Source organism: Micropterus dolomieu, linkage group LG14 (assembly GCF_021292245.1).
Source record: "Micropterus dolomieu isolate WLL.071019.BEF.003 ecotype Adirondacks linkage group LG14, ASM2129224v1, whole genome shotgun sequence".
Classification (NCBI taxonomy): Eukaryota; Metazoa; Chordata; class Actinopteri; order Centrarchiformes; family Centrarchidae; genus Micropterus; species Micropterus dolomieu.
Window position 1 is genome coordinate 17,620,908 of NC_060163.1, and position 13,790 is coordinate 17,634,697.

At 40.0% G+C, this 13,790-nt stretch overlaps 1 protein-coding gene across 5 annotated transcripts in view; it reads right to left on the minus strand.

Moving 5' to 3' along the window:
- The window catches only part of LOC123982735 (poly(ADP-ribose) glycohydrolase), a 22,906-nt gene continuing 9,116 nt past the window's right edge, over nucleotides 1–13,790 (minus strand). For all 5 annotated transcript variants that reach the window (XM_046068527.1, XM_046068526.1, XM_046068525.1 and 2 more), the window contains exons 10-18: nucleotides 12,576–12,655; nucleotides 12,208–12,268; nucleotides 11,968–12,043; nucleotides 10,531–10,678; nucleotides 3,715–3,793; nucleotides 3,247–3,355; nucleotides 1,723–1,828; nucleotides 500–628; nucleotides 1–239 (exon numbers count right to left, since the gene is read on the minus strand). In XM_046068527.1, coding sequence (XP_045924483.1) covers nucleotides 64–239; nucleotides 500–628; nucleotides 1,723–1,828; nucleotides 3,247–3,355; nucleotides 3,715–3,793; nucleotides 10,531–10,678; nucleotides 11,968–12,043; nucleotides 12,208–12,268; nucleotides 12,576–12,655 — 964 coding nt within the window. In that variant the 3' untranslated portion in view covers nucleotides 1–63. The remainder of the gene's footprint in view (nucleotides 240–499; nucleotides 629–1,722; nucleotides 1,829–3,246; nucleotides 3,356–3,714; nucleotides 3,794–10,530; nucleotides 10,679–11,967; nucleotides 12,044–12,207; nucleotides 12,269–12,575; nucleotides 12,656–13,790) is intronic.

Below are 13,790 nucleotides of genomic sequence, written 5' to 3' on the forward strand. Positions count from 1 at the left end.
GACTGATAATGTTTTAATTCAGTATCCAACGGTAAAACATGGTGACTCATCAGCCACCTGACCTCAATGGCAGTCTGCGGGGACGTGTTGTCTGGCCAAGCCCCCGTCGGAGTCTTGTGGCGCCAGGGAGGAGCTGACCTGTTGGTAGATGAAGGAGTAGAGGCTGACTTCAGGGCGCCGACCGAGGCAGCTCTTGCACACTGAGCTGTGGTACTGCCTCAGGAGATCGTACACCTCCCCTGTGATGGAAACATGGAGATTGTGAATGTTGTATGGAGTCTACAGTGGACTGATGTTACAGCAAGCCAAAATGTTTTCAGGAATAATAATTAGCCATATCATTGTTTCCCAAGATCACATCATTCTTAACAGAATCCTGAGAGGAAATAGTATTCCAAAACATAATTAATCGTGTTATTATTTTATGCATCACACCGTTGGCAGTGGAATAAAAAAATTGCTAAAAACAAAAAGCAGGCACAGCGGATGTTTGCCTTACCGACACTGATGTTTCTCTGAGAGAGGAAAGAGTGCATGTTGTGGACATCTGTCATGAGCTGGCTGTCACCAAAGGTGAAATAGGCCACATCTCTACCCGCCTCAGCAGCTGCCAGCATCTGGAGCAGAGCTGGAGGAAAAGAAGCCTGTTTTAAACTTAAACAGTGAGAGTGGCACAAAATCTCTTTATATAGTCTCGTAATAAAGTAAAAGGGCCATTCATTTGAAGGCTTTTTTTTTGGGCGAATTTACACATTCTAATATTTTAATTTTTAAAAATAAATATTTAAATAACCAGAGTTCAGAAGAGTCATCCAGGAGCTGATGTTACCATTAAAAGTGTGCGGCACCAGCCTCTGTGGCATGTACAGTAAATGGTAAGTAATCGCGGGAATAGGTCTCACCCCCACTGAGAACTCTGGATTAGTTACAAAGGGAAGCCAGGTCTGGCCCCGGAGAGCTGTGAATATTTTAAGAGACTGGAAAGTATGTCTGCTGATTAATGAAGGTTGGGAAAGTGGCAAGTTAATGAGCAAAACTGAATCAACATTTTCAGAAGGTGGCTAAGCTGAATATGTCTACTCTTCAGCAGTTTCTCTCCCTGGCTCCATTGCAACTGCTTTCCTCAAAAAATGATCTGACAATTAAAAAATAGGTGGCTATGTAAGGCCACAGAATGTAAACCCAGCATCTGAATTACAAAGCTCTCCCCAGGAGGCGTGTCATTAAGCAGACAGTAGGTGCCTGTGCCTTTGGAGGGATGTACCTTGCTACAGCTAATTAATAAATATGCATGGGTGTATGTCCGGTTTGCAAGCACAGTGGCTCTAAGTCAGGCAGAAAGTGAGAAACAGCTACTACTGCAAACGGTTAGCATAAACTCTCCTGAAGCTCCCTGCTCAGTGACAGTGATACAAGGCTCAGTCAGAAAGCTGTAACGGATTGATGAACCCGAGCAGGCGATCAATTTCACTATTAATGAAACATATTAACTTTGTCATTTGATCAATAGAAGGAAGACGGCGAATAGGCTTTAACCTTAATGAACGCATTCCCAGAAGACAAATGGATGCCCACACTGATCTGCTGGAGCCTTTCAATCTGAAATTTATTCCGTTATATCCAGGAAAGAGAGCCTGCTTAGACTGGTAAGTGCACAAAGATGGTCGGAGCACTTTTTTTCCCCACAAGCTCTACTGACGGAAGCCCTATGTCAGTACTTACCTTTCAGACGTGCGTCACCCCCAAAAACACCGCATCCCCAATTCCCCGTGGCCACTGCCGCAAGATTTTGCCGTTGATCCTCAGAACGAGCAAAGCCACAGTAGGCCTAAATGAAGAGTAAGCACTATGAATCATCATTATGGGATTTTTGCACAAAGTAGTATACATGCTGTGAACAATACATCTTTGTTCAGTTGTGTGAATTATTGAGAGCTTAAATTACATTATTTATTACATTTAGAACTTGGACACTCTAAAAAGTGGCGAAAAATAAATATAATGCACTTGGTAGCAAAAAGGGAGTGATTTCAGATACCGCCATTGCCTTACTGTAAGAAAAGCCCTTCCGTCATCAAAATTGTGAATTAATCACTTTTGATGACATTACATCAAATGGTCAGCCACATGAGGCCGGGCCATTCATGTAAGTGGGGAATGATATGTCATTTGGTACATAATGGCGGAATCAGCTCTGATGAGCCTCAAGTGTTGGGATTACCCTATTGTTGCAGATCACTGGTATGTTTTTATAAGAACCAGGCCTACACAACATTTTCATACTATCTTACATATTAATTGCACATTATGCGCTAAACCCACGTTCATGGAAACATGTCAGCTGGCTTGTATGTCGCATAGGAAATAATTTTTAATTAGGAGGAGCAGGAGATGTTTAATCAAAGATCTGATGGGGCCCTGGACATTCATTTTCCCATGGGAAATGAAGTGAATAGAGAAAATGAATTGTGAGTGCCCATCCTCCCCCTGACCAGTCATAGATTTTTCCTGTGAAAGGGCAGATATGACAGTTGAACAATATTCGAAACAGGATTGATCTTCATGTTGGTGCATTCTTCACACCCTTGTCAGAGCTGTCAAAAACCCTTCATGCTTTTTGACAGCAGACTTGACAGCATCAACATCTTGATTTTGTATTATGAATGGACATCTCTGGCTACAAAGATTGCAGACATGCAAGGATTCTCATTTTAAGAAATCTTTGATGTAAATTTAATAATTGTGATTAATCGCCGTGAGGTCTATTATGTTCATTAAAATTCATTCTGGATCGTGTAATGAGTAAGATTAAGCTCATTCTCTACAAATATGACAGTCTATCTGTCTGTATTACATACAGACACATATCTATAATTCTATTCAATATTTACCTTGAAAAAAGTTGGGAACAGCTCTGATTATCAACCAAATGGACCGACACTAAAATCGTTAAATATGTACAAACCAAACATGAAGTAAAATGGCAAATAAACATTACTGCAGCTATACACTGTTAAAGAGACATGACTATAGAAGATCACAAAGTAAAATCAAAGAGCAGTGGTAGATTGCCCCCACACTCACCATTCAGTTATTATTACATCTTTTTTTGTTCTCAGGTGTTTTCATCTAATCCACAGTCTAATCTAAACCACTGCCAAGGACACGACCAAAAGGCACAACCCAATTCTCTTCGTTTTGTGACATGAAAAGGAAATACAGATTAAAAGAAAAATATAAGATAACCTTATTGAGTTCTCGGTTGATTTTCTCTGGGCGAAACTGTTCAAAAAAGTTCTTGAACTGCAGCGCGTCAATGGCCACAATCTCTGTGCACTTTCTCTGCCAGCCATCCCTGAAACAAACCAAAGAAACGCTTTTGCACCGTTTTATGTACAAAAAAAACAACAACTGGGCTTTAGTCAAATGGGGCAATAATTACTCGTAGGTACATCCATGTTGGAAATTGGAAGTTGCTGACGGAAAGCATGCTCTGTCACTGTTTTTTTCTGGTACATGATAATAATGGTGCTAGATGAAAGGTCAGAAATGCATCCAATTGTTTTTGACATAATTCAGTTTGGATCAACCGAAACTGCCCTCCCATGAGCTAGCATGGTTGTAACAAAGGTGTAGGCGTGGTGTTACTAAACATACATTTAGTTATTATTTAAGCATTTTAAGGTCTTTAAAGCATCTAGGTTCAATAAATACCTTGGAGTTGTGTCCTGATGGCTGCCACCCCATTGGTAGGTCTGAGCATAGCCTATGTATTTACTGTACTGCTGTGTACCTATAAAAACAAACAGGGACATTAGTCACACACCACTGAAAAGCATTAACATTACATCCTGAATTTTAAACATGGTTAGAATTTTTAAAAAAAAAACTTAAAAATACCAGTTGTATTTAGGTGGCAATGCTGAAAGGCATGTAAGATTACCCTGTGTCAAGAAGACACATATAATTCAGTTTAGCCTCCAATGATGATAAATGAAAAAAATGGTTTCAGGGAAATAACAAAAGGTTTAAATATATGTGTAATAATTTTCATGTAGCTAGTTGTATTAAACAGAGATTTATAAACTCTTATATGAATGCTGTTGATATACTATAAGTGGTGGATAAATTATGCTAAAAAGATTACCATATGGTAAAACCAACAACATGCTCCTGAAGAACCATCTAAAAGATATTCAAATATTTATTTATACAAACAATCAAATAACAAATCGATAATTTTCATGACAAGTATCAAACTGTTATTTCTTTCGAGTTTAAAGGCTGATTTTTGCCCCTGAGTGAGAGTTGAAGAAACCTGATGGTTAATTGTGGTTTAAACTATTCTTTATGGTCAACACTTGATGCCAAACAGTGGATCACTTCACAAATCTGAGGCAGAACATTCAAAACAATTATGATAAAATCTTTGAGTAAAATTAAGTAAAAGCTTTTTTCAGTCCTTCTTCCTCAACAAAATAAACATCTTAATAAAAAAATGAAGTCATAATTTACGTATGATTCAAGTGAATAAACACTTATAAAACATTTATTGAATCTTTATATTGTTATTGAAAAAAAATTATATCGCGATAATTATTGTTTTATTGTCCAGCCCTAGTCTGTATTCATACTGCCTGATGTGATCAGATGAAACAGGAGCAGCTGTCTCCAGACAAGAGGAAGGTCAACTTATTATCCCCCTTGACACAATGTGAGATGCAGCGACTGACCGCCAGCCCACAGGGGAACACTCACCACCCATAAAGGGGGAGTGGAGGGTGGGGAGGCAACAGCACAGTCACACAAATGAGGCCACATATTAACTTCCCATTCATTACCGCTCATTAATACTTGGTCGTCAAGAGCACTCACTGAGATGCTTCAGCAGGTATTACAAGGTGCACATGGGGGGAGGGAATCTCTAGAGCGCAGTCCACTTGACAGACACTAATAATCAGCCTGCTTTTTGCTTTCTTTTAAGTAACTAGAATTACCACCCCGAGGGTGTATGCCTCTGCCAACTATGTGTGTGGAAGCTGAAATGAACTAATGCATTCTTAAATTATGGCTAAAAAATTATTTGAGGTCACAAAGCCCTTCAAGTCAGAGGTGTCACCTATTCAATGTCCAACCAACTGTGAAATATGGTCACAATCTCCCCTTCTGTTCCTGAGTTATGGTGTCGAAAATTGGCCAGGTGTTTTTCCAGGACATTATAATGGCACAGTGAAGTTCATCTTCCAGTCGCTTAAAGTGGCCATATTATGCTCATTTTCAGGTTCATCATTTTTATTTAGTGGTTGTACCAGAATAGGTTTCCATGGTTTCATAAAAAAAAAAAAACACCATATTTTTTGTCACACTGAACATTGCTGCAGCACCTCTTTTCACCCTGTGTGTTGAACGCTCCATTTTAGCTATGGAATGATGCATCTCACTTCTCTCTTTGTTGGGAGTTGCACATGTGCAGTACCTAGTTAAGGAGTACTAGCCGATCAGAAGCAGAGAAGGGCGGGTCCTGAAAAGCCGGTAAACACGGCTTTGGTTCAGCTGTACTTGTTCCCCTTACAAGCTTAGCAACACTGAGTGGAGCAAGAATTTGAGGGAGTTTTGAGTGGCGAGTTATTAATTTGTAACAAATGTGTCTTTCATCCATAAAGTTTTAACTGAGCTCTGTCTCTATGTCACAGTAACAAGTTTATGTCCATTGACTGCCTGGAGGGTAGCTAATGTTTGGAAGGAAGAGGAGAGGCAGCAGGCGGACATCTTGTCACTGTGTGCTGCAGCTCAGTGTGTTTTTCCACTGGTGTTTTTGAGGTTGTACCTGACTAGCCGCTAGGCGAGCATTATGACGCGTGTTTTCTTGTGACTTCACAAGAAAGCGGAAGAAAAGGCTGGACTATAAACGAGCTGTTTTCAGGCAGTCCAGAGCAGTGTTTTCTGTGACAGATGGGAACTCCCTTTGGGGTGGACTTTTTCACTTTGTAAAACTATTACATGCACAAAAAATAGATATAACTCAATAAAAGCAAGGGACAAGGCCAAAAAGCATAATATGACCTCTTTACAACCACAGCAACACATATTTACAATTTACAACATCTGTATCAAGATTACCGACTATACAGCCTTGATATCTCAAGACTGTATACTTTGCTGGTTCGTAAGACAGTAAACTGGCACAAAACGGCTGGCTGTAGCTCAGGAGGTCACGCGGGTCATCCACTATTCAGAAGTTAGGTAACCCCAAATTGCTCCCAATGTGTGCAAGTGAGTGTAAATATGTTAGTTCCATTCTGATGCACAATTAGCAACTTGCATGTTAGATAAGTAAGTATAGTCTATTACAAATGGCAGACAACAGCACAACGAAATATCTTCACTCAGAGGATAACAGAATCTCTTGTTTGTTTGTGCTGTTCAGTACCAGAGTGTGCCAATCCTTATGTGGGTATGTTATTAATATTGTATAATATTATAAGTGGCAAACAAATCTCATCTACTTTATTTGGAGGTCCTCTAATGAGACGCACGTACAATTCCATATTGCAATGACTATCAAAACAACACAATTAACTCAGTATCTACAACATAAAGTAGGTTGGCTAACATTTTATGGATGCAATATGAATGATGTGTGAAGAAACATCACAAGTTACTTAAATATTTTTTAAATATTCTAGCGGGCGTTAGTTCACTATGAAATACCACAGACAGATGTTTGCATAGCTGATGAAGTTTAACGCTCCGCCTAACTATGCATACACCTGACCTTTACTGGTCTTCCAAAACTATAAAACTCTATGATCAACCATATTTGCATTTGAAAGGAACAACCTTCACAAACAATCTGACTTATGATTTAGATTGTTTATGCAACCCATTTGTCATTCAAAAATTCTAGTGGGAAGCAGATCAATCTTGGGCAGGGAAATGTGTGTCATGGTTTTTAGAAATGTTTTCTAAACAACCAAATAGGTTGCATAAAAATCAGCAGGTATAATTCACAATGTTCTTGAAGGTTGTTCCATTCATGTGTAAATTCATAAAAAAACGAAGTGTCTCTTATTTGCGGTGGACCAGAGACTGTAAAAGGTCAGAAGCGCATCTCATTGTCATGTCAAGGCACGAGCAGGACATCTGCATGAGAACAAACGAGGATAAAACTGTTTCACACCTAAAAAAAAATCTTAGTTGTCTAAAATATGAAAAACATTAAATATTGTCAAAAAGAAGTTTTCAAAAAGAAAAAAAGAATAATCAATACAGCCACCACTGGTTTCACCGAAGGATGTTTTCAAGCATGTTAAACCACCATTCACACTGAGAAATAAATAAGACAAAGCAAGATTGTGTTTGTCAGGAAAATGTCCCTATATCTCCTGCTTGCATTAATCTTGTATCGCATTTTCTGGTCAGTACTGCAATCAATGAATAATATGAATTCTCCTTGATACTATTTATACTTTTGACCGCCCAATGGCAGCCAGATATCTAGCAATCAAGGAAAATTCAATTAGGCCAGGGCACTTTCGTAAATTTCAGTGCCACGGTACATCCATTAGCTTCTCCGCTGTATGCCAAAACGTATTGCAGGGGAATGTGATCTACCACATGGCCACGACGCAGCTAAGGCTTGGACTTTTACAATAGGGGGAGACAAGAGATGTGGGTAGGGTCTAATAAAGATGATGGAATGGAAGAGTCCATTAGCAGAGCGGGTCTCGGGCAGGTCTTCCAGCTATAATTAATTCTGGGGGCCCAGTAATAAAGTTAAGTGGCGTAAGTGGAGGCTAGGGATAGATGGCCAGCAAGAAGTCTGAAGGTGACCGCCAAAGCGAGAAGACCTGATGCAGTGGTATGATTGCTGATCAGGAGGGTGGAGGCTCTGTTGCCTCACTTCCTGTTCTAATCCAACCCACATGTTACCCAACGTGAAGGCAGTTTATTTATGGCAGAGATGGGGACTTGACCTTGAGTTTATTTTTAGGAAATGTCTTACGTAACACATACTATTTATCTGATCCGTGCGGCCTTACGTGAGAGGACAACACTGGCAGCTTCTGTGCTATTCATCACAAACTTTGGCTTTAAAACTTCCAACAACAAGCGCTGGACGCAAAATAGGTTAGTAACCTGAGGTTAGTAAACATGTTTAGCTCAGCATTGGCCATCTAAGGTTAACTCTGACTATGTTATGAAAAGATGAATGAGAATGTTTGTTTACTTGCCAAAGTTGTGGTGGTCGATTAACGTAATCATTTATGTCCCAGTGGCTGCCATCACGTCAATTATTAACGGTGGCTGCAAACAGGTTACATGTTTATTGTTGATCATGTAAAGTTACAGTTTTATTTAGTTGTAAAGTTACACTAGTTTGAGAGTCTGGGGGGTTGTTGACTTACAGTAGTTTATAAGCTTATAAGTAGTTTATAATAAATAGTTTATTAGTTGTAGAGTCATTGCTTATTAACAGTTTTATTTAGGTAATGTTACGCTGGGTTTGAGAGTCTGCGGGAGGTGCTGACTTACAGAAGTTAATAAGCTGTCATTAATTGCATTGCATATTACATGGGTGTGCTCTGGAAGTGAAAAACAGGTTACAGTTACAGAATTCCTCATAGCTATGCAGTATTATAAACAGCCTGGACTGAACGCAGCAGGTGATACAACATTCATTATAACCACAAGAGACTTGAGACTTGACTTGGACTCTAGCTCATCATTTACTCTTGCACACATCTATTTAATTAACGTCAAGTATAACATGCATTCAGATATGGCGAACTTATAAATGACTCCCTACATACATTTAAATAGAAGTAGTCTTGCATTTTTACTAACCCGGATATAAAATCCACATATTGCTGATTTAAATGATTTTTATTGCTGCAGAATGATAACTGGACTTGTGCAGGTGTCCTTCAGTTATGACTATATTACAAAACTTGTGTTTTCTAACTTCTTCATCAAATGCAATCAAGTAGCCACAACAGTGTCAGACAGAAAAAAAAAAGAAGAAAAAAAAACAGACAGGAGCCATCAGCCTCCTGCTGAGACTCCTTCAGTCTAGCTCTTGTTACTGGGTTCTACCTGTCCCAAGCCTGTTTGTTGCAAACACTCAATACTGAAGTCAGCGGGAATTACTCAACAGAAAGACCCAACAGAGCAATCAGGACAGCCCAATTTCCAACTCCCGACTGATGAGACTCTCCCCTTTGCAGCCAATCAAAAGGAAACATGTGACAAGGACAGATGGAGAAAACAGGGCAATTGCCACAAACATCCTTTAGCCTCTTGCTGAGCCAGGACGGGGTAAATTGAAGGTGTGCAATAGGGCTGCAAGGATTTGTCGACGTGATTGACAACGTCGATTAAAAAAATTCGTCAACGTGAAATTTCATTGTCGGCACGTCGTTACAAAGATGCTGTTTAAGGGAGAGATAGCAATCTTCTCATTAAGAACATTTCTGGTTGTTCATTTGTAACTGCAATGCACTACAGGAAGGGCCAGGGGCAGTATCGCTTCCACTGTCTGCCATGACTTCATGCGAGAAGCAGAAAGCAGCGGAGAAAGAGGCTAACAGCAGAGGGGTTTTTGTTTTCACAAGTTTTGTACGCTATTTCATCACTAAATACACTTTTGAGAGGTTTTGAGGCGAGAAATCAACTGTGTAGAACTTGAATATTGGCAGTTTTACGAAAGTTGATGGGGAAATCGAAAATGTGCCCTCTGGTCCCAGTTACACAGACCACTGCAGCAGCAACAACACAGTAACAGAGGAAAGGCCACAACTTTAAAATAGTTTAAATGTTCGTACCACTGTTATTCTGTCATTACAATCTAAGTAACGGTTTAAAGTAAATCAAGGAACATCTGGCTCGTGATGTAGCCTACAGAACATTCTCCACTTTTAAAACTTATAAGCACTTTGGAAAAATAAACTACAAAAGGATTATGAAAGGGGACTGTTGCTTTATTATTCTAAATAAACAATACATTGTTAGTGTACAGTTGTGGTTATAGTAGTTACTTTTAATGTGTTTTTTGTTTTGGGTGAATTACAGGAGTATCCTACGCTGTGTGGTCTTCTTCGCTATTTTTCCCCTGGTGTTGATACTAGTGTTCATCCTGAATAGAAAACCTCATTCACTTAATGGTAACGTGAGCTAGTTAGGCTGTGTGTTGGACATCAGTAATTCACTTAAAAGATATTTAATTAGTTAAATGGTTTAATTAGGGTTAGAGGTAGGGTTAGGGGGTGACAAAAATAATTGTGACTAGTCGACTAATCGAATAAATAATAAACTGCCCTAGTGTGCAATCTGTACTCCATGCTGTGTGTGATTCGAAACGCCCATTATGTTTCTTCTGTCAAATTATAGGTCAAGTATGAGAAATGTGAAGCCGGAGCATTACTGATCTGATCTGGATCAACGGGCTAAATCATTAATAATTGAATAGTTGGATTCCTTCAGTAAAAAATGATTGTTAAACAACATGTGGGAGAGTTTTTGATCACTGACCTGTGATAATCAGACATTCATTATGACCCAGGGCTTCAGTGAAGAGGCGAGAAACAATGAGCTCGGGGTTGATCAGAAAACGGATTTCCTCTTGAACTAGACCAGCGTTGGTTACTCCTCCTCCCACAAACTGATTGGCAAAATCAACCTGCAAATTAAGACAGATCATTGATGAAGAAAACACTACAGAACATCTATCCCCTGTGAAATTTACAGACTTTTTTACTCACATGTTTTTTCTTTAGCATCCTCATTTTCTTTGACTGTGAAATATATATCCCAAACTTGGACAGAAGGTGAGTAAAAAACCTCATGAAAGGTTCCCAGCTCTTTTTCTTTTATTTGTGACAGAATTCCTGACAAGTTGACTGGGGAAGTGGCCTTAGGTGCTGGCATTACTCAGACATCTGTCCCCCATGCCAAAATGAGCTCTCCAGAGAAGCTGCACTTAAGTGTGCTGCTGCCAACAGCAAATATCAAAACAAGAGAACAATCCAACAGTCCAAAGTAAACATCTCCCTCCAGTCACAACACACTGTTAAATTTACTGCTGACTGATGCCTGTGAAATCTTTTGCTGCTTGTGTTCTTTCAGATTTGAGGGCAGATCTATGGGTGACACTGATTTACTTGTTGATTGCGGCCTGTTTATGATTTAAAAAAAAACAAAAAAAAAAACATATCTCATCATTTCAGCTCAGACACAGGCGTCATTGTTTTAGTCAGAAAGCCGCCATGCGGAACATATAATCCAATTTCAGGACTGACAGTTGTTGCTCATTGGCCTTTAGACAGCCCAGTCCAACCCCGTCACAACACCAGGAAGAAGCAGCAAGAGGGCAAGCAGCAGTCTGAGAGCAGATCTCCCCAAACTGGTCACTCAACTCTGGGACAGCGAGCCAGCCTCCAAACTCTGCTTTGACAGGCTGTCAGCACCACCCCCACCCCGGCAGAGCATCCATCAATCCAGCCCGCAGCGTGCCCCGGAGCTGGTCATGTGTGCACATCAACTGTCAGCTTGTGGCAACTGGAGGCAAACAAAAGGTGAAAGGCAGAGCGGGCCATCCTGACAGTGTACAGGAAGCACGGCCAAGACAGAGCAGAGAAGGCTCAGAGGCCTCGACCCCAGTCCCAGCACACACTCCCCGCGACGTGTCACAGGGCTCCCTCAAAGGCCTTTTCAGCAGTAGTAAGCATTCTGGGTGAAAGACTCCAGAATGCGGTGGCTCAGTGATTGACTACAACAAAGGGACAAAGAGGATGGGAACCAAGCACAAGGAGGAGTATGTCTCAAACTAATAGCTCCTTCAAGCAAAATAACAGGATCCTGCTAGGTAAAGTCAATCACACTAGGTGTATCTGCTAGGTAAATCACACTATCATGTTTTCTTTCCACAAGTGAACACTACTGATATACTTCTCCTCCTCTGCATCTTACCTGAAGCATTCCATAACCATCATCCTCAATGGTCCCTTCAGAAGTAATGTGGAGCTTTGTGAGCAGAGTCTCTGAGCTGAAACACAAGGAATGAATTGTTTTCCACTTATCAACTACAGATGACACAATGGCTCTTTGATCGCTTCCAAAGGGTCTACTGAATTTTGCAGAGTGCAGGGCTTTTTGAGAGAAACAATTGACATACTACTATTTTACTACTACTATTTTTTTTTACTCCACCTTTTCCAATTTAGAGGTTCATCCAAGCTTTTTCGTGTGAATGTTACAAGTCCTGTAGGCTCTGAAAAGCAAAGAATGAAGCAAGAAATGTATTATTTTTTGTGATCAATTATTTGTTGTTTGTATAGAGAAAGCGGAAGCACCATCACAGTCTTAGAGGTGACATAGGGCGAACCAATGCCGAATATAGTGCAATATAGTTTCTTTATTTGGACCAGCATATCATATTCTGTGTTTTAGCATAATGTATTTGTGCTGTAGAAAGCTCTAGCTGTGCATGCCAATATTGTAATATTGTCTTAACTTACATCAATTACAATGTATTGCAGTGCAATGCAAAATTTTATAAATGAAATCTAAACACCTACTTTCCTCAGTGAAACTTTTGAAATAGCACATCAGAGTTTTCAGCTTCTCAATCTTCTTTGATGAAGACCCCTCAAACAGCCTGGGGGAAAGAAGAGATAATGAATTTCATTCAGTTCCAGTTGATATTAGACTTTATTATGTTCCTCTTCTATGAAGCAAGTGAGTTAGACATGGCATCACTACCAACTCTATGAGTTCAGTTTGCGAATTATTAGACAAGCTAAGACCAGGAAAAATGACTCTCTGTATAATCAGTGCCATAGAGACACAACCTCCACTTTGGCCATGTGAGTTCAGTCATGCTTTAACTTTTGATATGAATTAGTTCATCTCTCACTCAGCTTCCCATTCAGTCACTAGCCGATTATGTAGGAGTTCTTTCGTTGTTACGACAATGGAGCTGCCCTCAGGCTTGCCATCACAGAGTCACACTCATGTGCCACTTCACAGCACTCACACAAATATATATAAAAAAAAAAAAAAAGAACAGAGAGGAGAAACAGGGCTCCATCCTTGGGGATACATTAAGAAGCCCTGTGTCCCTTTTAAGCAACAGAGTCCTCAGGAGGCAAAAGGTCAATCCCCCTGAAAAATAACACACAAACGAACACACACAAAGCAGCTGGTAGTAGAGGTGCAGCGGGCGGGTTTGAATGCACTTTCAACACTAAGCCCATTATCTCCCTCTCAAGCAAACTCCATAAAGAACCAAGCAGCCTGCTTCACATGCTATCATAAAGAGAAAGACATTTCATGTGAGTGAAATGAAATAACGACAAAGGCTTGATGCACTGAGAGCCCTTCAAGGGCAGGGAAACTCATTCATCGAAGTCAACTCCTGAATTCATTTATATTTTTGTCAGCGTGGTCCCTAGAAACAATCGTGCTCCATGTAGTCCTCAGGGCAAACATCTTTGACATAAGCTAGCCACTAGTGAGAGTAGGCTTTTAGTAACAAATCGCAATATGGTCTTTGGTGAATATAACATCAATACACCCCCCACAGATGTGCAGAAAGATATGATGTAACTCAGAAAAGGGGTTTAAGTGACTACAATATGTGTAACAGCTGGGTTTCATCATCATCAGCACAAGAAAACATTTCTCAAAAAAAACAAGTCTGTTTGAGCTAAATGCACTTCATGATAAAATATTAAAGTTTGCTGAAGAACACTTTGAATGACAGAGCCGATGTTCAATCAAGCTCCCCAAAA